This window comes from Rattus norvegicus, chromosome 1 (assembly GCF_036323735.1).
Source record: "Rattus norvegicus strain BN/NHsdMcwi chromosome 1, GRCr8, whole genome shotgun sequence".
Taxonomy (NCBI): domain Eukaryota; kingdom Metazoa; phylum Chordata; class Mammalia; order Rodentia; family Muridae; genus Rattus; species Rattus norvegicus.
The window spans coordinates 27,909,708-27,934,264 of record NC_086019.1 but is presented as its reverse complement, the minus strand read 5'-3'; the positions used below and the strand labels follow the sequence as shown (position 1 = coordinate 27,934,264).

At 39.6% G+C, this 24,557-nt stretch overlaps 1 protein-coding gene across 1 annotated transcript in view; it reads right to left on the bottom strand.

The window, feature by feature from the left end:
- Positions 1–6,459: 6,459 nt before the first annotated feature.
- Rnf217 (ring finger protein 217) overlaps positions 6,460–24,557 on the bottom strand; it is a 92,065-nt gene continuing 73,967 nt past the window's right edge. The window contains exons 3-6 of the mRNA NM_001106204.1: positions 22,181–22,345; positions 11,062–11,263; positions 8,373–8,444; positions 6,460–7,294 (exon numbers count right to left, since the gene is read on the bottom strand). Of these exons, the coding sequence (NP_001099674.1) occupies positions 7,221–7,294; positions 8,373–8,444; positions 11,062–11,263; positions 22,181–22,345 (513 nt within the window). The 3' untranslated portion in view covers positions 6,460–7,220. The remainder of the gene's footprint in view (positions 7,295–8,372; positions 8,445–11,061; positions 11,264–22,180; positions 22,346–24,557) is intronic.

The following is a 24,557-nucleotide window of genomic DNA, read 5'->3' as shown; positions in this document are numbered from 1 at the left end:
CCTCCTGTAAGGGCCTAAAAGAGTCTGTATTAGAAGGTGGCAGAGGTGATCCTAAAGAACAGGGTTTAAAGGCCTTAAATTTATTGTGTCATGGGAAGCCAGGGCTGGAGAGGGATATAAGGATGACGGTCACTGCAGACGCCTGCAGCAGTGACACATGTAATATGCTTTCTGCCTTTCAGCACAGCACAGAAGCAATTTTTAAAGGGCAGGGGAGAAGGAAACACTCGTTATTGATTATATATATATATATATATATATATATATATATATATATATATATGTAAGTGGAATGGCATGGCCTGTTTAAAGATTCCACTGTGAGCTGAGAGGAGTCAGAAGCAAAGCCAGCCAACCCCAGACCTAAGACCCTGGCTGGGTCACCCGCCAAGCATCCTACCTGGATGCCTGTCAGTTTTCATAAAAATCTGCACCAGATCGTTTCTGTTTTGACAGATGGTGCCTATCTATGCAGGTATTTATAACCAATTACTATTCTGAATCCCATATAAAAGTAAGGTTTTTCATAAGGTTTCTTTAAGTTTTCAAAACACTAGAGAAACATTTCAAAACATTAGAGAAAATTGATTGTGATGAAAATGGCCCATAATCAATATTAGCTATTGAGGAGTTACCCCATGTGACTTCAAAAATGGACATTAGGAAAAGGATCTGCGTTCAGCCAATAAACAGTAATGATAATAGATCTAGGATTTCTTTGTAAAGGAACATAAAACATGCCAATTTTCTAGAGGCTAAAAATCAGATAGGTGCATCAGATATTTAGATGTTACTTGTTTGAAACAATATATTTAGCTATGGAGGGAGTAATGCTAGTGCAAACTGGTATTTTTAAGAATTTAACTAGAATATTAAGACAATTTTCCTAGCTGTCCACGAGGTGACCCTGGACACTGAAATGGACCAGAAAGTGCAGCATGGCCTGCCAGTCACAAGGAAAACACCTGAAACGAACATTTCTGTGATTCCTAGAACCACTTAATGCTGACTCTGGCTCTCCGAATGTCTGTTACACAGTAAAACTACACTAAATACATTTTGAATGTGGCTGATGCATAAATCCAATTAATCAAGATCTTTGAGTATTTTTAAACGATAAATGGTTTCTCTAGAATGGGGCCAATCCTGGTTATAGATTGGCCTGATCTACTTTTAGATTAGGAAACTGTCTAATAATAACCAAAGAGTGCAAATCATCCCCTGCATCCTATGTACAATTGCTAGTGGGTTTATGTCCAACCTAAGTTCAAGCTAGAGGATGTGTTTACTTAAAGACCAGTGATAATAACTGTAACTTATTTTGGATGAAGGATAAAAGACTGTGCCAGGTTGTATGAATGCATATGTGCTTTTCGTCCATCAGATATGCAGACGCTGCACTAAGCTTCCAGTGATCATGAATTTCTCAAGTTTGGCTCTAGAGTATTGCTAACCCCTTGATCCAATTGGCATCTGGTTTGTCTGACTTAACCTGGCAGAAGGCTAGTTCCTCAACTCCTATCAAGAATCAGGAAAACTGATCCGGGCACTCTGGATCCATTTCAGTGAACAAACAAAAAAGATAAATGACACTTTTACTACTAGAGTCAAGTCACAGAGACCTTTTGGCATAATTTCATTCATTACAGTGGAAAGAGCTAATGGTTAAGACAATTTATTCCTCACTTGGCCAAGATGAGAAGGGGAGGGGACTGGGAAGTAAAAAGCAAGATAGTGTGGAAAGCTAAGGAAGGCAGTAGGTCTGTGGAGTTGAGATACAGGAGTATTGGTATACACAAGGAGAGGCAGAGTGGTAGCCTACGGCTCAGAGCTAAAAATACAAACATCATTTATGCTAATGAGTCTACGCAATCTAATAAATCAAAGAAGTATCTTTTAGAGACATAAAGAAATGACCCTCAAAGGGGCATTAGTAATATTTCATGTATTTTTCAAAGATGTTTTTTGCATTTTAAGTCATTATTCTCAAATGAAGAATGACTTAAGTCACTCTTTAGTCAAAAGAAAAAATATAATTTCTTTTTTTTTTTTTTTGGTTCTTTTTTTTCGGAGCTGGGGACCGAACCCAGGGCCTTGCGCTTCCTAGGTAAGCGCTCTACCACTGTGCTAAATCCCCAGCCCCAAAAATATAATTTCTAATATGCAAGATTACATGCTTGCACAACGGACAACATGCATAAGGATGTATAAGGTATATATAAAGGTATGTTTTAACGAATCAGCAGACAGACGGTTACAATAGTCTCACACTACTGGCACTCTGTCTGTTGAGTCTGGATAATATCAACTAAAACTGTAGACTCACAGAGTGATGCATAGAAGTCCTGCACAGCACATGGCTTTGGAATCAGTCTTAGTTGTCTACTCAAAGGAGGAGTTACAATGGAGTCCTATCCATTGATTTGCTTTCAAAAAGTAACATCACACCATCTTAAATACCTTTTCAAGTTTGGAGTGCTCGTTTTGACAATACTGTTTCTGTATAAGTATCTTAGTTTTATTGATATGATGATCACTGTAGAGACACACTGTAATATGTCATCTTGGAAGTTAGTGTCTATAGCTGTAGGAAAGTGTACAATTAAATTATAATTTGAAAAAAATGTGCTCCAGCGATTTTTATTTATTGTGTTTCTAGTAAGAAAAATTCTTGTATAGAATTCATGGACTATGAAATACAGTTAAATACAATTAAAACTTTCACTAGGAATTAATATTTTAAACAAAGATTCAAGTGAAATTATTATGTAGCAGCATTATTTGCTATGAGTTCTAAACATAGCAAAATTGTTACAAAAAATTCCAGGGTTACTAAAATTTTAGTAGCAGTTCTATATTTGAGTGTTTTATATTCAAACCATACTTAAAACTATTTACATAAAGTACTCAGCTTCTGGTTCCTCACGTTTGAAGAATTTAGACATATTTGCTGGCACGAATCCACTCTTGCTGCTGAAAAACACATTTCTGTCACTTCTATTTTACCAGTTTATTATTTAAATGGCACAGACACTGGGAAAAAGTGCATCCATTTTAAGGCTAGCAATTTTAGCAGACATTAGCATAAAACAATAGTGGAGACAGACTTTAACCACTGACATGGAAGGGCTCCTGTTAAGGCTTGTTTGCAGCTTGTTTATAAAACTAACATCCAAAGTGGTTTGTGACATAGATTTTCTTGATTTTGTACTTACATGCCACCAAATATTATTTAGACCACTTTTTTTGTATAATCAGAACAATGGGCATCATAAGTCTCTGATGCTAAAACAGTTTCATCTGTTGGGGAGGGGAGATGTGTTAGCAGATGCAGTGAAATCTGAGAGAAGCCAGGAGAAGCACTGAGGCCACACAGACCAGGCTGAGGTGCTGCCCCTAACTTGCCTCTCCTCTTCTCTGAGGGTGGCTGAAGTGTGGATAGAGAATGACTGCCGAGGTGTAGCGTATTGCGGAACACTGGGGCATGTTTCTGGGCAGTGAAATGAAAAGATAAAAGACTCAAGCAGGGTCCTGGGATTCCGGATGATGCTACGGAGTTGGGCATTTCCCAAGAAGTCCCACGGAATCCCGATCCCACAGCAGAGACACAGATACCATGTTGCAACACGTTTGGTGTCTAACTCTTCTTTAGTTGCTTTCCAATCTGTTCTTGTATGAGATGGTAAGTGACTAAGAGCTGGACCATAAACGTGGGAAGAGGATGTTGCTGTGTTACAGGGTTTGATGCCTTTTCTTTCTCTCCTACCTTTCATAAATGAGACACATGAAGATGGGCAGTGTTCCAGACCTTCGTCCATTTAACTGGAGCACTCAAGTTAAAAGGAAGCAATCTGAAAACCAATTCCTCTTTTTCACACTGTCAAAAAGACAGCTCACTATGTTTTAGCTTCACTGGGAACAGATTAACTTCCTCCTTTAAATTCTGGTAAGGTATCTGGCTAATCTTTTAAGGAGAAAGCCTCTCAAAAGATGCTCTGCTTTAAAATTAGGCACTCTCCACTGTTTACTTACAAATAGGATCTTTAATATATCATTTCTATGGTCTCATTTTTCGGATTATATCTTAAAAATCTTTTTTACAAATATTGTGTAAAAATAAAATTCAAAATCCCATGGAAAGTCCCATAGTAGGTGATAAAATACATGGAGGCAGAAGATGCTTACTTTGTGACAAGTGAAAACTACCTTGTATCCCATTTAACTAACTAACTAACTAACTAACTAACTAACTAACTAACTAACTCAGTCAGTCAGTCAGTCAGTCAGTTAAAACATAGCTCTATGTTGAATTAGACAGTAATTTTCAAATGGATAGAAACACTAATCAAAGTTATTTTTCCAGTATTTCAAAACATGAAAAAGAGACAGAGCTAAGGATGTCAATCTATTTGCAGACAACTAACACACAAGGTTATGTAATCCACCAAAAGGATGCACACTTATTTGTATATTGGAAGGAAGGAAGGAAGGAAGGAAGGAAGGAAGGAAGGAAGGAAGCAAGCAAGCATTTGGAAGGACAGTTGTCAGATCATTGATAGTCACCCCCAGGAAAATAAGGGGTAGGTAATCAGAGGACCTTGTATTTTATAGTTCTATATGGTTTGGTTCTTTTTAGGAACACGTATACATTTACAATGGTAACATATAAGGACAAGCCACAGATAAAGACACGCAACACGTATACTTCATTTTGTAAAGGAGTTTTCAGAATAGACTCTAAAGGTTACTATTGTTCTACCTTCAAACTTGGCACTGACATAGAAACACGTTTTTTCATTTTCTGACTCTGCTCGAGATTTTTAAGATATTCACAAATGATTACTTTTACGTTACTACCATGGAAAGGACACACATCTGTGTGTATGTGGTTGCACATTCTTTAAAAAGACAAAGATGCACACAATTACTTTACGAATGTATGCACTTGCGAATGAGATGTCAGTTCAGCACTGTGCAGTCTCCCAGCCTCTGATGGAACAAACTTTCCTGGTAACAAATACCGCTTTGTAACTCATGTATTGGGAAAAATTCAAATCATATAAAAATACCTGTAAAAGGTAAGTTATTTAAAGACTAGAATAAAAATCCCTGAGTAGGCCAAAGACAACAGGCACGATAACCCAAGAATACAAACTGTCTCAGACCCCAGAGTCTCTGTTCACTCAGGGGGTGTACAAACACGGTATGGTTACTGTGACATACAGATATGTGCACACATCAATACACAGACACATCCATCCACTCACATCAGGCCAAGCTGATGACCAAGTCCAGGAAAGGTGCATTTCTAGAAATGAAGCAATCTTACAGCAGAGACATGTATTTGGTCTAGACGTTCTCATTCTTCTGGTCTACGACCAGCACACCTAAAGCGGACAGTAAACACTTGCCAGACGGATGGCTGAAGGCACGGGAAGATGAATCTGTGCAACCAGAGACCGCTGCTCCTTACCTCATACCACAGTCTAGAACATGTGGCCAGCAGCGCCGCGTGCTCCCCTCACCAGACTCTCCCCTTAGCGGAAAGCTGTCCAACTCTTTGCTATTGGTCGGAAGGAACACCAGCACGCTAGCCTAAACTTGGACTGTCCTTCCCAGATAGGGACTTTTTCGGTGTGAAACAGGAGGGTATAAAGTTCTTACACTCTGGCTTCCGAAACCATGAAAAACCATGGCAGTGAGAGTGTCTACTTCAAGTCAAACACGGTTACCTATCCAGTAACCACTACTTCTGAGAACTCAGGGGCGAATGGGAAGCTCAGGCCTCTTCACATCTCGTCTTTGTTGTGGTAAACTTAATGAGAAAGCAAGGGGACAGAGCTGTGCTGTTAAATTCCATTTTCTTACTCAAAGGAAGTTTCTGAAAATATTTTCATTTGCTTCCTTTTCCAAAAGCCTTTTATGTTGTGAAGGAACTATGCACATAAAAAGCTGTTTCCAAGTTGTCTCTGTATAAGGAGATATTGACATAATAAACCCACATAGTAAACACGGGCAAAATCCTCCAAAACTAGTATTTATTTTTGTAAAAAAAAAAAAAACTTGGGGACAAATAAAAAAAAAAAGACAGAATAGGGAAGGAGTAGAACATTCAAGAAATTTTAAAAACATGACCTAAAGCAGAAATCTCTACGATTATAAGGTGGTAATAAATAATGAGCAGAATGGGAATTAAATTAGAAGTTTAACCAATTTTCTTCAAAGCAAAAGATTTGTTTTTATTAAATAACCCCAGGACAGGCTAAAGTATGTGTGTCAAAATCCAAGGAATCTGAAAAGAGCAAGTGTCGGGAACTTGGGGACTTTCTGAAACCATCCGTTCAGTTTTGTCAGTTTACAAAGTTTAGTGTATGTCTCAGAGTGACATTACATACATCACCGTGTGTGCATGGGACCATAGGAAGGGCAAGAAACAGACATTTACCATGGAAACAACCTGTTGTTGACACTGGCTTTAATTCAGTACATTACCAAGTTAGGCCCACGGAAATAACCATCATGGCTGAAAGGCTGTATGAGAACAGACACGGAAATGGACGAGCACACGGTTACGGAGCCTGGTTTAATACGTGTTTATATACACACATTCACATCCTTACATACACGCACCAGGAACTCAGGTTCTTCTCATTAATTTAGTTTCATTAATTCCCTTCTGGGTGCTGAGATTTTTTTTTAAAGCAATTACAGTATCCAAAGAACAAAATGACTATACCATTTGGGTTACAGATGACAACAGGTGCATTTGATGAACTTTGATTTATCTTCTGAAAAGTGGCTTTGTTTGTTGAGACGGGCAGGATTCAGCTATGCATACCAAGTCTCAGAGACAGCCTGGGGAAGCACAAGGTTCAGACAATCCAAATAACACTCCTGTGAGGTGTCCTCAAAACACATCTGAGGATACCCTGTTCTCAAAGTATTTTCTTCCGAGAGCCACAAAGGCCAGAGTTACTATGTAAATGTCTATAGTTAACGAAAGTGACCGTTTCATTTTTCAGAGCAGCAATTGTTTAGGGAAAGGACAGGATACCATGGGAGTGCACCGTAGCTAGAGCACTGTGGCCTGCAGAGAACCACAGGACACGAGATGGCACAGGTTCCTCTTGGTGGTTTGAAGGATCCAACTCACAGACAGGTGCACAACCCTGCACGGCTCCTCCTGGTACCAGCTGACGTCATGTGAAGTCCTCTGTGGATTACCAGTGCATACCTGTCCGTGATCGCTTTCTCTGTTTTTTACAAAGGCAATATATAGGAAATACAAATAAACCTAGAAATTGAAAAAATGAAGGCAATTAGGTAGGAAAGCACTGAGGGGTGTGTGTGTGTGTATACATACATACATACATATATATATATGTGTGTGTGTGTGTGTGTATATACATATATATTTAAATTTTCCTAATTTTACTTATATACAAACTAATTACAACAATCACTATCAATAGTTCACAACATAAAAATACATGGGATGTGTTTTTTGTAAGACTTCATTCTTTCTAGTTTCCTGTAGTCCTCTGTCCCCTTTATCACCCTCAGTCATACAAGTCTAATTAAAAACAACAACAAAAAACAATGTTTTCTAGTGAACCATATAGCTTTATGTCCATGTCTTTACTGTCACAATCCTATAATTTGCACACTATAATATTCATTCCATTACTTGTTGTTATAATATTGCATTTAAGAACACACAGTTCCCTGTTCTAACAAGTTTGAGATTTTAATGAGACCGGAGTCCCTCTACTTATAGAACAGATAGTAACATCTGTTCTATAAAGTCCCAACTGACTACAATGACTTAAATGTGAGATACTTTGTAATTCTCTCTGCCCCACACATTCATTATCTGGAAGGAGAAGTTTACATGTGGAAAATCATTCAATTCAGCAAAAGCATCCCATTTTCTATAGGGAATAATGATCAAAGTAGCTTTTATCTAGAATGTTTAAGTTGAAATTTTTTAAAGCAATGCTTCTCAAAGTGTGCCCATGGGCTAACAGCATTAGTAGCATCTGGGACCTTTTTAGAAATGTGAACTCCTGAGTCCAGCTAGCACACTGTGCTAGAAACTGACAGTAGGATCTAGCAATGTGTGTTTTCAACAGCTCTACAGGCTAGCTATACCATGCTAAGCTTGAGAACTAGTCCTTTATATGTTCCTATATTACAGCCTCATAAACACATTCTATAGGAAACATGACTTACACATCCCAAGCTGTATGGCTGTTTGAAGCAAGGTAGAGCAGAAACCACACACACACTGACTGATTCACGCTACTCTATGTACACTCACACTGTCCCTACTGCCATGGAGAAGTCTAATTTGAAATATGCCATGTTCTTACCAATTACAACTGCTATGGCCCCTAGTGCCAATCCCAAAACCAGGATAAGAGGCGCAATGAAGAGCTTTCCAGCTGGAAAACAAAAGGATAAAGATGAAAGGTTCTCACTGCTGAGTTACCGAGCAGTTACAGTAATCCTTACAGCAGCACAGGTACAAGTAAGGGCACATGTAGAACTGACACACAGAACGCAGTGCCACAAAGCCATGGGCATATGCTGACCACCCACAGGCCCCTTATTGTTTATAACCAAAATAAGATTATAATCTTTTACGTTGACACATTTCATTCTTTGTGCTTTTTCTTTTAGATTCCTCCTACTTTCAATATTCAAAATGTTGAATGATTAAGGATGGAGTGATTCAGCAAACAATCTATTAAGCTCACCAAGTTAGAGGAGCTGGTAGGGACCAATGAGGGTGTCTGACCAGGCCGGTGTCTAAGAAAAACGCTGTATTGACTTGCTAGATAAAGAGGGAAGTCATATGAATGTCTAGCAGACTGAAGACAGCTGCTGAGTAAGTGATGGGCTGGAAGTGACCCAAGTGAATCACTGAGACAAATGTTAACAGGAAGCATTGTAAGACAGCTCCGTGCTGGCAGGCACGGCGTGCTTGGCAGGACCAGCGGCTTCTGTGCTGAATGAATAATTGATTGGTGATAATAATCACCACTGTTACGTGTAACTGTGGCCCAGAAGCCACCAGTGGAATCCCTGACTCTGGAAGGCAGCAACGCAGACAAAACCCCAACAGCTACTTATGTCTTGTTCCTGTGCTGCGACTTTTGACATAACTGTACAAACGAAATGTCACAAAAGTGTGAAGGGAACAGGAAGCCTGCAGTGGACACACAGTTACTTAAGAATCACACAGCAATACCATCTGTGTTATGGTCATTGACCAATGAATGAAAGACAACAGCCATTTGCTGGGAATTGGTCAGGAAAAAACTAACTTTTTTAATTCATAGAAAAAAGTTTTGGAATTCAATGTCTAGCTATTGAAAAAACACAGCTTTAAATATCAATTTAACAACATTGCTTAATATTTAGTAAATTTAGAAATGAATCATTGTTCGTTTAACATAATACCTAGACATACTCTTTTTTTTTTTTCTTTACATCAATGACAAAACTCAGTGCTTGTACATCCAATGAGCTGTAGGGAAGAATCTAGAATATAGTACCAAGGTTTACATATTTTAAGAGTCTGCTTTTCTTTCCTTGGCCCTGGCTTAGACTCTTTAGTAGTATATCTTCTTAAAGTACCCGCTAAGACATTTTCTTCACAGCAACAGAATACAGCCGTCAAGTAACAAGAGCACTGACTTTCCCAACCGTCACTGAGTTCAAGGAGCACATGCCTGCCTTTAGGAGGAATAACTTGACAGTATAGGACATGGTTAGGTCTACTTTAAAGATGATTTTGACTTGGGTAAGCAAGTTTATTCTTATTCCAAGAATAATTCTCTTAGGACCTCATTTTTAATCATCAAATATAATTTTTCACAGTCATAAATTATCTTATTTAAAGATTTTTAATTTAAAATTTTATTTAACTTCTGCTCTTACAATAAACCATTGATTGTATCTCTAGATTTACTGTTTTATTTGTTCATTGCTTTGGTGTGTGTGTGTGTGTGTGTGTGTATGTGTGTGTGTGTGTGTCTGTGTATATATGTGTGTATGTGTGTGTATGTGTATGTGTGTATAAGTGTATGTGTGTATGTATGTATGTATGTATGTGTGTGTCTGTGTATATATGTGTGTATGTGTGTGTATGTGTATGTGTGTATAAGTGTATGTGTGTATGTATGTATGTATGTATGTATGTGTCTGTGTATATATGTGTGTATGTGTGTGTATGTGTATGTGTGTATAAGTGTATGTGTGTATGTATGTATGTATGTGTGTGTATGTGTATGTGTGTGTGTATGTGTGTGTATGTGTGTATGTGTGTGTGTATGTGTGTGTATGTGTGTATGTGTGTGTGTGTCCGTGTATGTATGTGTGTGTGTCTGTGTATGTGTGTATGTGTGTATGTGTGTGTGTGTCCGTGTATGTATGTGTGTGTGTCTGTGTATGTGTGTATGTGTGTGTGTCTGTGTGTCTGTGTGTATGTATGTATGTGTGTGTATGTGTATGTGTGTATAAGTGTATGTGTGTATGTATGTATGTATGTATGTATGTGTGTGTATGTGTATGTGTGTGTATGTGTGTGTATGTGTGTATGTGTGTGTGTGTCTATGTGTGTATGTGTGTGTATGTGTGTGTATGTGTGTATGTGTGTGTGTGTCTATGTATGTATGTGTGTGTATGTGTGTGTGTTTATTCATCATTGTCTGTTTCATGCTGTACTGTACATATTTAGAAAGAGTCAATGGCAATCCTTGTGTTGAGATACCAGCTAAGTCCATACAAAAATTAATATGATATTCTTGTTTTCACCACTTGACTTTCACTCAGTGTTCCAGATGTGCTGATCATGGAAGAGTGTCATATTAACAATCTTAACTTTCCAATTTTGTTCACAAAGGGAGTGATTCTCTTCTTCCTCTATGGTAAGGACCTACTAGAATCTCTGGCACATAGCAAGCCCTCGGGATTCTCATGCCTGGGACCCTGCTGCTCACTGTCCTTCCTCGGATGCTGAGGAAGCAGGGAAGAGCAAGCGTGTGTGCTACTCACCACAGACTGACCCTCGAACTAATCTTCTTAAGTGAGGTCTCTCTGGGAGGTAGCGATATTTGCATCCAAATATACTGAGGTTTGATGTATGGTCTCCGAAAAACCGGAGCTGGCGGTATCTCTCTCCACATCGATAGCAAAAATTAGTGTTACACTGTGAACAAGTCATATGGTCACACCCTTCTGTCCTCTGGATATGGATCTGGATAAAGGGACAAACAGAGGGAAACACAATGTCTTTAAAAAGTAAAATATGTCAAGAAGTAAAATATATCAGTTTTATGAAATTAAAAGTCTTATGAGTATCCCAGAGTGACATTTTCAACTTGTTTATATTAATATTTATAAGTTTTCCAATATTAATTTTACCATTATGAACTTGTAATGTAGCTTTAGGAAATGCACACTGGGGAATATTTTAATGTAGCTGGGAATTTTATAGTTAAAACAAGAGTTGAACCTGCCAGAGTTTGTTGTTTGACTCTTAGCAGGTATGTTGCTGCCAGAGTCTACAACTTTACGTATTTCACTTATGACTCTACTCTTTTTCCTCAAGTACACAGAGTTAGCATGTGGTCAAGGGCATATGAGCAGTTACATTTTTTTGGGGTCCCTACTAACCCAAAGCTGATGATCCTTGCTACTGGTCACCTCCCCCTTCACAGCTATACAGTTTTCTCTTTGTCTATGCTGGTCCATAGACTTTGTCTATGCAGGCTTTGTATGGCCTATCAATTATCTGAGGGTCCCTCATTAAGGACAGATGTAAATTGTCAATAAAAACCTGGATACAAGGCCTCCTAGTCTCAGCTGCTGGCCCAGTGACCACGCTTCTTGTGCCTATTTGTGAATAAGAAGGAGATCACAGCCATGCATCCCAGGTGGCACTAAGATGGCGCTCAGACCGGGACTGGGAGTACAGCGAATAGGCCTGATCCAATCAATTGCACCTCATGAACTGAGCACAGGCCTGTACTGCCAACACGCAGGGGACTGGGAGGTGAGAGAACCGGAAGTTCAAGATCTTTCTCCACCACTAGGAGAGAAATCAAGGCTAACTTGACCTGCACGAGGCCTTCTCTTAAAAAAAAAAAAAAAAGTAAAGAAAGAAAGAAAGAAAAAAGAAAGAAAACAACAAAACAAAAGCAAACAACAACAACAACAACAACAACAACAACAAAAAACTCCAGTAGTATAGGCCAAGGCACTTGTGAACCATTTCTAAGCCTTCACACTCCAAGGTCCTAGAAGGCATGTGAGAAATCCACCCTAAGCACTCAGCACCCACCGTCAACCTTTGGACTGACTGATCCATTGAGACAGAGATAACAAACAGTCTGTGGTGTTTGTGAGAAGGTGGCCGCATCACTGGTGACCTACAGAGACTGCTCCTGCCACTTCTAACCACACAGTGTGACCATCGTTCTTATTCCTACCCGAGCTCTGAAAAGTATTTGGACTACAGAACCTTGGGAAGTGGGACGAGCTGAGAGGGTCTTTGAAGGTTACAGCCCAGGCCTTGGTTCTGGTTGTACTCTCTGCTTTCTGGTATGTTATGATTTAGACACGTTCCTGCCACCATAGATGCGACTACTTGACCACACCTTCCAGTTACAACAGACTGAACCCCCTACAACCACGAGTCAAAACAAATCTTAGAGCTTGTACCAACTGGTTTGATCCCAGTTGTGCAAAAGTGATGAATATGATTATATAAATTCTTTATGACAGCCTGGAAGACATGGCCACCATTACAATAGTGGAATGGATGTCATGAGAGTAAACAAGGACTTTCTGGTTGAATTTAAATCCTGCATGACAGGATGAAACCCATACCTGGCACCATTATTGGGCTCAAGAACCTGTGGCTTGACAGTTCATAGACCACCCCATAGGAGAACCTTGTATTATCCTTCAGCCAGTTTTCTTAAAAATGTTCACTTGTCAAGGGGGTAGCACCACCAACAGTGGGCTCAACTTCCCCACATCAATCAATAACCAAGAAAACATCCCAAAGATATGCCCACAGGCCAATCTGGTCAAAACAGTTCCCCAACTGAGATGCCCACAAATAACGCTGTACTCAAACTGACAACTGTAGCTAACGAGATCTCCTCAACAGTCAGTCAAAGGAAAACATACTAATTAGTGATAGACTCCTGTAATCCAGTGCTTGGAAGTGTGAGGCATGAGGATGGCCTTGGTTACACTGTAAGATCCTGTCTTAAAAAGCAATATAAAATAAAAGACAAAATAAATATAATGGGAGTTTAGTTGCCATCAAGGAGTCAATGCCAAGGGGGAATAGGTAAGAGCTTATTACTGTCAGGCAATTACTAGAAGTTAAAGACCAAATGAGTGAAAAGCAGTTGCTTTTCCTGTCAGACATAGTTCCTAAAAATAAATAGGATGTTGGTTTCATGGTTGTTTGGTCTCTCCCATTGTGATGTTAGCTTTTTAACATCGTCAGCACCAATGATCCCTTGTCTCCATTGGATTTGTTTTCAGTAAACGGCAGAAGGCTTTATGCATGCTTCTGTCTTCGTTTATGAGGAAGGGAAGAGTCTGAAGTAGGTATGAACACTGTGTAATTTCTATAGAGCTTCGGAACTGATTAGCCCCTCACTACCATCTTCCTCCTTTACCACAGTACCTCTCATCCTCAGAAAACACTGACTTCCATTTCCTCATCTTCACATTCACTCTCAACCTTTCCCTCTGCTCTGGACTCCTCAAGCATCCATTAATTCCCCATGGTTGTCTAGCCAGAGATTACTCTCATTTTCCTGAAGCCCTTGTTCCTCTGAGTCATGTCTCTGTTCTTCCTCACCAGAACTCATGTTCTGGAAACATCCAGCTGTCTTCTACTTAGTCCTTTGCCCAACAAGCAATTACCTTCTTGCTGATAAAAGCCATCTTTCATGGCTTCTACTCTTAAAGGACTGTGTAATTTAAAGTGTAGACAGATAATCAATTGTACAAAAAGCATGTCTCCTAAGCCGTAAAAAACTCTATGAAGAGAAGGAGTGTGTGGGGGAAGAACGGTTAATGGAGGAGGAGCCTGATCTGGTGTTAAGGGCAAGAGGAGGTTTATCTGAGGAGGTGACATTTAATCTAGGAGATGAAAAGCAAGAGCAGTGTACTCGCTGAGTGGAGTTCCAGGGCGGAACACTGTTCTCAGCACCAGACTTCTGAATGCACCAGCCAAGTGCTGCTTATTCTACAGCCTAATTATCTGCATCCCCGTGCCTAAGCCCTGGCGGATAAAGTCTATGTTAGCCCAGATACATACTTTTATTTATCTATTCATTCATGTATTTACTTTTGTTAGTATTGTATTTGCATCTCTCTCTCTCTCTCTCTCTCTATCTCTCTCTCTGTGTGTGTGTGTGTGTGTGTGTGTGTGTGTGTGTGTGAGCGTGTGTGTGTGCATGCATGGGGCTGAGGGGTAGTGCATACATTTCTTTGTATGAGAGCAGAGGGCATGAGAGACATGTGTCCTCCTCAACCCTTCTGTGCTGTCCTTTGAGTCAGGAAGTCTTCTTTTGAACCCAGTGCTTTCATTTTTCTTGGTTAAGCTGGAAGCCAGCAAGCAGCAGCAACCTGTAACGCAAGAGCTAGGGTTACAGGGGAGGATGGGGTTGTTGCGTGGTTGTAGGAATGTGAACTCTGGTCCTCAGGTTTGCAGTGAAGTGCTGAGCCACATCTCCTGCCTTCTGTGCATCACTTTGTTTTTGTGTTAAGGAGCTTACACATCCTCGCACACACTCATTCTCCAAGAATACTTATGAAGCGGCAGATGAGTGGTACCCACGATGTTACACACAATGGTTGAACCCAGTGAACGAGTTTTAAATGGTTATCTTCTTTTTTTTTAAGATTTATTTTATTTATTTTTAGTATTCAGACACACCAGAAGAGGGTATCAGATCCTATTACAGATGGTTGTGAGCCATCAGGACCTCTGGAAGAGCCATCTCTCCAGCCCCTCAGCGGTTATCTTCTTGTATCACTTGGTGTCATTAGTCAGCCCGTTACTACCTCCTGTCTCACCATCGGCAAGTCACCTCTCTTCTTTCATCCTCTGAACTCTCTTGGGTTTGCACTGCTTCACCTGGCCCTCGTGCTCCCAATACTTCATACGAGATCTTTGGGTGAGCTCTTTCCACACGTCAGTCACTCTTCCTCCACTCTATTTCATTTCTTTATCTCATTTGTGGGCCTGGCCTTTAGCCTTTAGGTCTGCACAACTATCTGTTGTCATTTACATAGGACTTTTAGTCACTTCCAACCCAAATAAGCAAAACTCAAGTCACCATCCCTCTAGAGCACTTTCTCTTACAATAGCAAGATAAAGCTGTATCTTGTCTCCATGTGCAAGTGAGCTGACAGCTTCCTCACAAGTTTACGTACACAACTAAATGTCAACGGTGACACATTAACCTCCTTTAACTGCCTATGTCAGACTAATCATGAAGTTCACGGAGATGTAGGTCTAGGTGATTTGTTTGATCCTTCTCTTCTCAGCCTTGGGACAGCTAGCCTAGCTCATACCATCATCTCTTTCTAGAGGTGTCAATAGACACCTACTAGAAGCAACTCTCAATGGCCATTTCCACTCCCTGTTAGAGAGGTCAGAATTCTTCTTTTATTTGGCAGGAGACACCTGGCTATCACAAATGAGGCCGATGCTGCCTTGGGGTCTCCTGGAAGAATAAGACGCTTGCCATATAATTTTTAAGTGCATTAGATATTCATACAGATAAAATCTACTTATAATGTCTGAACTTAGACCCTAACTATTTTATGTATAAACACAAAGCTATTTATATAGTTTTCAAAGAGCATGTTTTCTTAATTTATACTACTATTATGTGACTGAAGATATTGATTGTATATGAACTTAGAGCCTTACTCCATTCTATATTAAAGGCCAAAACATGGTTGCATAGCTTTAAAATTAGTGACTGTTCTCATGGTATAACTGCACATACACATAAGCTTTTATATACATATACATATATGTATATACACATGTAAGCATGTTTAGACATATGTATACACCTTTTTGCCTTCATTTAATACTATTAAAGGACAGATATTGATATCTTAATTGCAAAGTTTATTAAGTAGTAATACATGTATGTATCTGCCTGCTTCCTTATCTCTTTTAATATCATAATACATATTTACATATTATAGTGTATGTTGTTGTATTAGCATAGTGTCACTTGCTTCTATTTTATAATTAGATCAATTCACAATTTAAAAATGGAGGGCAGGAAAGAAAAACAGAAAGAAAAAAATTTAAAAATGAATGTAATATGTATTTAGCAAGTTCTTTTTTCTCATAGAACTCTAGTTGTGGTTGGGTTTGTCTGCACATGCTCAGAATCCCAGCATGTGGCAGCCGCTGTGGGGTGACTGTAAGATAACTACCTACCACAAAGACTGGAGTGTGGTAGCAAATGTCAACATACAGCACCGTTATTGTTATTAACGTGTTAACAGTATAAGGGGGAAATAAAGACTGCGTATCAGAAGTTAGCATTACCTATCAGTATTTTAGCTTGTGTGTGTATGTACGAGTATGTTATAACTCAGAGCACCCCTGACTATAGCCCTGACAATTCCTTTAAAAGCAGAAAAGTAACTGTCTTTTCATTCTGAAACAATGTGTTGGCTTAGAATAAGTTACTTAGCTACCATTGTTTCATATTTCATATTATTTCACAAATCCTGTTACACATTAGCCTTAGAACTCATGTGGTTCCCAGGTAATTAGTTCTTCCCTATGTCTTATAAAATGGCTCAAACAGAGGCACAAGTTCATTTCTGTAGCAGGAGGATGGCAGTTGTCAGCTATAAATCACCTGGTTGGGTCACGTGACTAATGTCTATTACATGCCATAATGACTAAGCAAACAGCTTTTCAATTCAACACTAAGGAAGAAAGTAGCTCAGGAGGAGGTGGGTACATGAAATCCCTTTTAACTCCTGCCTCCCGCACGCACTGCCAAAAAAGATTCCTCAATAATTTTGGAAGCAACACAACTTTGGTTTAGTAAGCTCTGAACTCTGAGCAAAACTTGGCCTTCACCCAAAGAAGGAAACATAAAAAGTAGGCAAACTAAACCAAGAGACATTCTAAGTCCCTAAAGGATATACAGTGTACAAATTACAGGAGAGGGTTGTCTGTGAGCTAACCAACGCCACAGGACATGACACTACAGGGCTCCTGATGCCTGGCTGAATTTTATTTTTAATTATGAGCAAGTCTGAATAGTTTAAGTATTACCAATGATGATTTAATGACTGTATGTGGACTCACTGTCCACATTTAACAGAGAAGGAACAGTTCAGCCTTTGCTTTACAAGGGTGAAAAGAGATGCTGTCTTGGCTGATTGCTTTCTTCATATAATTATGTGTGATTGACTCAACTTCCCGCTTGCTTTGCACTTTCCTCAAAGTATGATGTAAAACAAAGGTATGTGCTACTGTGTTTTCCAAGATCCTAAGTGGGAAAGGCATGTTTGGGGGGAGGGCAGGAGTCCTGCCTTAGAAACAATCGGGTTCGTCTCTGCCTTCTGATTGGAGACCGCAGGCATGTAACAATTACTCCTGGGTGAGGACAATAAAATAAAATATAAAAATTTTTGCTTGTTTTAGATCATGGTCTTAAAGAAGCAGTCGCGATTGAGAATCAAATGCCTTGTTTCAAAACCTAAATACTCGCCAGCAGCTACCAACTTCCCTGATGGTTTAATGTTGAAGAAGATGTGGCTGTGAAACCTCTAACAACAGTGATTTTATTTAGTTTTATATTGTTGACATGTGCTTATTATTTATAAATATGCACCTCAACTTTAATTTTATTTAATTTATCAAATCTTAACTCACTTTAGAATCACATACATTCGGTCAAGATGAACTTTCAGGCACTCACACAACATTTAATTTCTTTACTTGTGTTACATTTAATTTAAAGGTCAGTTCATTGTGAAATATGTTTTGTTGTGTTGTGACTAAGCTGAAGGGGAAGCCGACAAAATAAGCTCGTGCTTTCTTTGGAGTTGAACTTAGACAAAAAGAAAACTCATTTTTATAAGAATGCTGTGTCATAATTTACTAAATAAATCTCTGCCTTCAAAGTAGAAATGGGAGGGTGGCTGCTTCACATATTTATCTAGCACTCAGAAGGCAGGGGGACAGAGGCAGGTGGAGGTCTGTGAGTCTCAGGTTAGTCTGCTCTACAACCAAGATATGGGCCACCAGGAGCCACGTGGTGAGAAAGAATACTGTCTCGAGAGAAGAAGAAAAGGAGGAGGAGGAGGAAGAAGAAGGAAGAAGGAAAAGAAGAAAGGAAGAAGAAAGGTGAAAGAAGGAAGAAGGAAGAAGGTGGGAGGAAGAGGAGGAAGAGGAAGAAAGAAGGCAATGATGTGACTAGAAAGGTGGCTCAGTAATGAAGAGCACTTACTGCTCTGGAACAGGACCCAGGATCGAGTCCTAGCACCCACACTGAGACTCCCACCCATCTTTAACTCTAGTTCCAGGGTATCTGATGCCTTCTCTGAACTCTGTGAGCTCCTGCCTATATTTGTATATATTAATTAATTAATTACAAAGTGGTAATGACATTCATCAAAATGGTTACACAAATTCACTCTGAATAAGACATTTCTACAATCTCATAAAATAATTAATGAGTAACCTATGGAATTGTATTTGTATGTTTACCCCAATACACAATAATTGGACTTATGAGTAAATATCTTGATCATAAATGATAGGAAAGAGCTTCCAATGCTTATTTGTAATATATATTAGATTCAATTATACTTTTTAATATATTTTATTCTTATACATGTGTGCATGCACGCCACGTCTACCTATGAGCATGCCATAGCATATGTATGGAGGTTGTACCACAAGACCGAGGAGTCTGGTCTCTCCTTCAACCACATGAGTTTTGAGACTGAGCTCAGTTTAACAGTTTTGATGGCAAGTGCCTTGAATTTATTGATTCATCTTGCTGGCCCCCAAAATCAATTATAAATACTAATTTTGATTTATTTACATAAGTCAAATTTTTCACAGTAGCATGAAACTGTGATTTCCACCCGAGGCAAAGGCATCTCACAGTGGGAGAGGAGCTTTGCTGAGTGAAGGAGAGGAAGAACCTGCTGTACTTAACACACTTCCCACAAGGTTCACATATGATTCACGCAGGGACAGCCACATTCTAATGCTGCTTGAACGATGCTTCACTTAGGCGTAATCATTGGACCTCATTTGTCTACTCATCAGCCACACGATTGGAGATCCCAGCGAAGACAGTATTATGTATTATAAGATGACACTCACTGGCTTAGCAAGAATTAGAAATTAATTGGTAGGGCAGAATTATTTGACAAATACAGTTGAACCAACATGATTCAATTGGGGAAAATCATTTTAAGTGTCTGATTAATAATAAACACTAAATAAGTTATGGTTAGATTAAAATTTGAAAGTTAAAATATTGGTATGTCAAAAGCTAAAAGGAAAGAAAGAAAATAAACACTTGTATTAAACTTTTATATCAAACTTTTGGATGATAAGCGACTTTTTAAGCTTACAAGCAAATGCATGAGGAAAACATGTAAATAAAAATATATGTGTGCATGATATTTGTGTGTGCTTGTATGTATGTACAAAGAAAGAATTCAGACAAATAAAACTTTTAAAAATGTGTGCAAGTCAATTAAGTAAAAGAAAAAAAGAAAAAACAAGCAGAGAAAATATTCTATAAAAGGAGTTAAATTTTTGAAATGGAGAGCTCATAGAATTTGATGCAAACAAGAACGCCTCAGCCTAGCCCACTCAAACGGTCAACTGATACAAACGGAAAATGTAAGAGTTCGTGACGAACACCAAAGAACGTGAATACTTATTTAGCTTATAAGCAAGTAAGGAAATGCCAGTATGAGGATGTATGTCACAATTACTAAATTTGCAAATGAGTAACAGTATTCTTGAACTCTGAATAGGAAAGAAAAGCTCACCAGAAATCTGCAGACATTTCTGGGAATTAAGCTGTTTCAGTGCTTTTAGAATTCAGTAATGGGACATTATCCACCAAATATGGAGAGCCTGCGTCCCTACACTCGGTAGCTCACAATAGCACATGCCACCGGTTAAACGGGAACGAAGATGTATCCATGCACACACTGCTCATGTCCTGTGTGTAGTATGGCAAACGAAAGCAAACATCAGGGAAAGGACACTTAAGCGGAGAGGACACAGGTTCCAGAAATGTTTACTGATATTAGAAATGTCTGAGTGGTTACATCGGGAACTAAGGCCCGTCATAAAAGTGAATTCAGAAGGCCATGGGCTGTGGAGATAGCGGATATGGTGGTGCAGTAGGGTGCTTTCCCTCTCACCCCAAATCCTATCAAGTTTATGAGTTTAGAAATGAACACAAAATACAAATTACTATTAGTACTATAAAATTAACTTAAAACACAACAACAGAATGCAAAAATATAAGTAAGTTTGGTAAAAACAAAATTCAAATACATTTTGTTACAAGTATTGAGTCTATTTACATGAAAATGAATTGTTCATTTGGAAGCATTGTATATGAAAAATCTTTGAAAAAACCTCTTTCAGATGGTTTCCTTTTTCATATTTGTAAATTTTAATGGATATTTTGTGAAAAGTGCTCTTAGAGTATAAAACACTAACTCACCAAACCTCTCTCCTTAATTCCTAGTAGGAAAAAAGAAAAAGAGGGGTAGTGATTTCAAGAACAAAACAAAACAAAATCAGAAAATATAGAGCTTTAAAGTCACATATGGAAGGAAATAAACAGGTTTGCAGTCAAAACAAGTCATAAAAATGACTTACACTGACCTACGCTTTATGGTAGTTTTCAGGCGTCATGTGGGTGGCCCCATGCCTCCTTCCTTTGGGCTGTTTAAAGGGCGGTCCTTTTGAAAGCCTCTTTACCTGCTTTATGGGCTACCGCCCTCCCCACGGTCTCTGAGCTATTTATCTGTATTCGTGGAAACTGCAGCCATTGTTAGAGCCCGCGGTTAGTAACCAGCTGCTTTTCCTCCGTCCTTCCGCTCACTGTTAGGTTAGGATACGGATGGTACCCTCCTCTGTATGTCACGGGGCCATGTGTTCGGGGTACAGTTTGAGAGCCATACTAAGTGGAAATTGCTTTTATGACTATTTAAGATGGGAGGTAGACTCCTGAGGAAAGTGTTCCATAGAGTGAGTAGCTCCCCAGCACCTACTGGCCTGGCCTGGGTTTGAAACTGAGAAGTTCTCTGAATGGAGTGCTAGGCAAGAGAAGGGCGAGCCGTCTCATCTCATACCTGCTCTACAGTGGGGCAAACACTGATGTACGCAGAGCCATTGGCTCAGCACAGACATAAAGACTGGAATGGGACCAACCTCAAGAATTAAGTCAGGCTAGTCTGGAGGTCCCAGCTATGGAGGCTGAGACAAGACAACCACTGGAACCCAGGAGTTCCAGTTCAGCCTGAGTAACACTGAAAGGACTTCTCTCAAAGAGTTCTTCTTGTCACTAAGTATACAGCACAAATGTCACACTACACTACTTACTGCCTATATGTATAAGACTGGATATAAATTTGGCACAGCGAAACATTACATGCTCAATAATTTATTAGTTTATAAAATGCTATTGCTACAATTTGAATTCACCATTATTATTTTTTATAATAATTTAAATTTCATTTATCTAGTGCTAGATATCAAGGAAGTAACTAAAAAAATTATTCTTAAAGAAAATAAGGCCCAATATGGTTGCCTAAGAGTAAATTTGTTGGAAGACAGCACAAATTCTTTTCAATCACACACATAACTTTCTAAAGTAAATCTTAAGATAAAAATGTCAGGCTGCGATGGATGCTAATGGCACTAATAGTCGCCATTTATGTGACTGTATGTTCAGTTTGATACGCAGTCCAATTACTCTTTAAGAACGAAATGGCAGAGCCCCCTCACACCTGATCACAGTTATGCACATGATCCACGTCCATGCTGCAAGTACTGTCCCTTTAAATGCGGACGCCACTCCCTTCTTGCTAAGGCTTCTCTCACCTTGCACTTTGGACACTTCTGGGCATTTCTCTGCCCGTGCTCAATCTCACTGGCCCAGTGACGCAATAACTTGTCTCCTTTTCTGTACTCCTTGCAGTTAACACCTTCATGCCAAGGAGAGTGGCACTTAAAACACCAGATGAATTGGCAAGTGGGACACTGGATCTGTGCAAGAGAAACAGTCATTAGTACCCATGAGGCATACTGAGTATTTTCTATCACTGTGATAAACACTGTAAACAAAAGCAGCTTCGGTAGGAAAGGGGTTGTTTGGCTTACACATTCCAATCACAGTCCGTCATGGAGGGAAGAAAAGGGAGTGCAGCTGGACCTGAAGCAGAGACCACAGGGGAAAACACGCTTGCTGGCTTGCTCAGCCTGCTCTTATATAACCCAGGACCGTCTACCTAGGGTAGCACTGCCCAGAGTGGGCTGGGCCCTGCTTTATCAATCATTATTGAAGACAATGCCCTCCTGATGGAGAAATTTTCTTAGTGAAGGTTTCTTCTTCTCAGACAGCCTGAACCTGTGTCAAGTTGACAAAAAAATTAACCAGCATAGTGCCTCAAAGATAAGAATGTCAGTGCTTTGGGAAATTAACCAAAAGCTTATTATTTGACATATTTTTCCCAAAACCAGAAAAGCTTCCCACTAAAATAGAAACACTCTGCTACTGAAAGAGGAAAACATCGTTTTGAAAGGATAGTTTGTTGTTCAGAGACTACTCAGGCATTAACTAAGCATGAGGCGTTTTCATTTTGAAAACAATTTGGTTGTTGAAATCTCCCCCCACTGAAGCACAGAATGAATCCTGAAGGCACCACATCTGATCTCTTTGACCATTTGTCAATTCACCTGTCCCCCGAGCCAACTTTCTAGTCTTTCCATTGCTTTTCTCGCCGAAGGCTTGCTTAACGCACAAGTGGAAAGCACAGTGCTGGTGCCACGCTGCTGAGCCAGCACTGAGGGTCCTGTTAGAGAGGTGCAGTATGTGGACTTGCTGGTGGCACTAGGACACCATCAGAAGGAAGCCTTTGTGGTGAATGCCGATGTATGGATATGCTCATTGGGAACATCTGACGTCCACTCAGCATGGAAGTTATCTTTTTAGAATGGCAGTGCTGTGTTCTGCTTCATGCAGTATTCTTCATTCTCGTTATGGTGTGATAAACGCACCATCGAATCCCTGAACTCCAGCGCCAAATTCTAGCATCATCAGATGAGAAGATGTAAGATCTCTTGTAAAGGAAATAAAACAACAAGCCTGAGGATCTGAGTTCAATCCCCAGAACCCATGTTTAGCAAGAGCCAGACATAGAGGTTGGTCACACTTGTAACTGTAACTCCGGGACCAAGTGGCCGTCCAGTATAGCCTAGCTCAGTGAGTAAGATGTAGTACACGGCCAAGCAAAAACGCTCAAGGAGGATGGTGCTTAACGTTGAACTCTGCATGAACATACTTGTACGCACGGATACTCAGACACAGACAAACATACACTGCTGTCTCCTTCCCCTGCAGGGTTTTAAATCAGATTTATATTGTATTTATTAGTGAATAGAAGAAGTAATGTATAGTTACTTTGAGACCAGGAAACACTTCACAAAGGTGGGACACTACAATGGCTCAAGGATTCTTATAGACAAAAGTTGAATTACATCTACAGCTTTTGAACAATGATAATTAGAAATATTCAATTATATTAAGGTATCATAGTGAAGGAGTCAGGCACCTGGTGCCTACACCAGAGAATGTGGTACAAAACAAAAAGTCCTACTAATTCTTACCAACACAGATTTGGAGACAAACTGAGAGAGCCACTGTGAAGCAAGATCTGAAGTAACTATGAATAATAAAAATTCATACTGAGCTAAAATAATATAGGACGATAGCAACTTTGACCTCAGAGAATATACCTGAATAGTTATAGACCTGGTTTTTGTCTGAAGATGCCACGATGCCTTATTCATTATGACATTAACCACACTCAAAATCAGCCTTATATCAATGCAGATACCAACGCTGCCTCGTGTTCAGCTATTGCCCTCAGGAGATGCCAGTTCACAACCACAGGCCCACCACATGGAGTTTGCCTTCTGGAATAAAATTATCTTCACACAGATGCATCATAGTTCCTCCTTCCCACCGGGACTGGTTTGAATGTGAGATGTGATACCTGCTCTCCAGCTGGGGGCACTGGAACATAGCCTCTCTGTGCTCCCAGAAAACACTTCCTAGAAGATTTCCCCTCAGTGATGCTGGTCTCTTCTTGATCTCCACTGATTTCTTAGCTCCAGCTGACCAGCATCAACAGTCCCAGTAACGCAAAGGTTCGCTTTAGGAGTTCTGGTGTCTTGTTAATCACAGCCCCAGCTAACC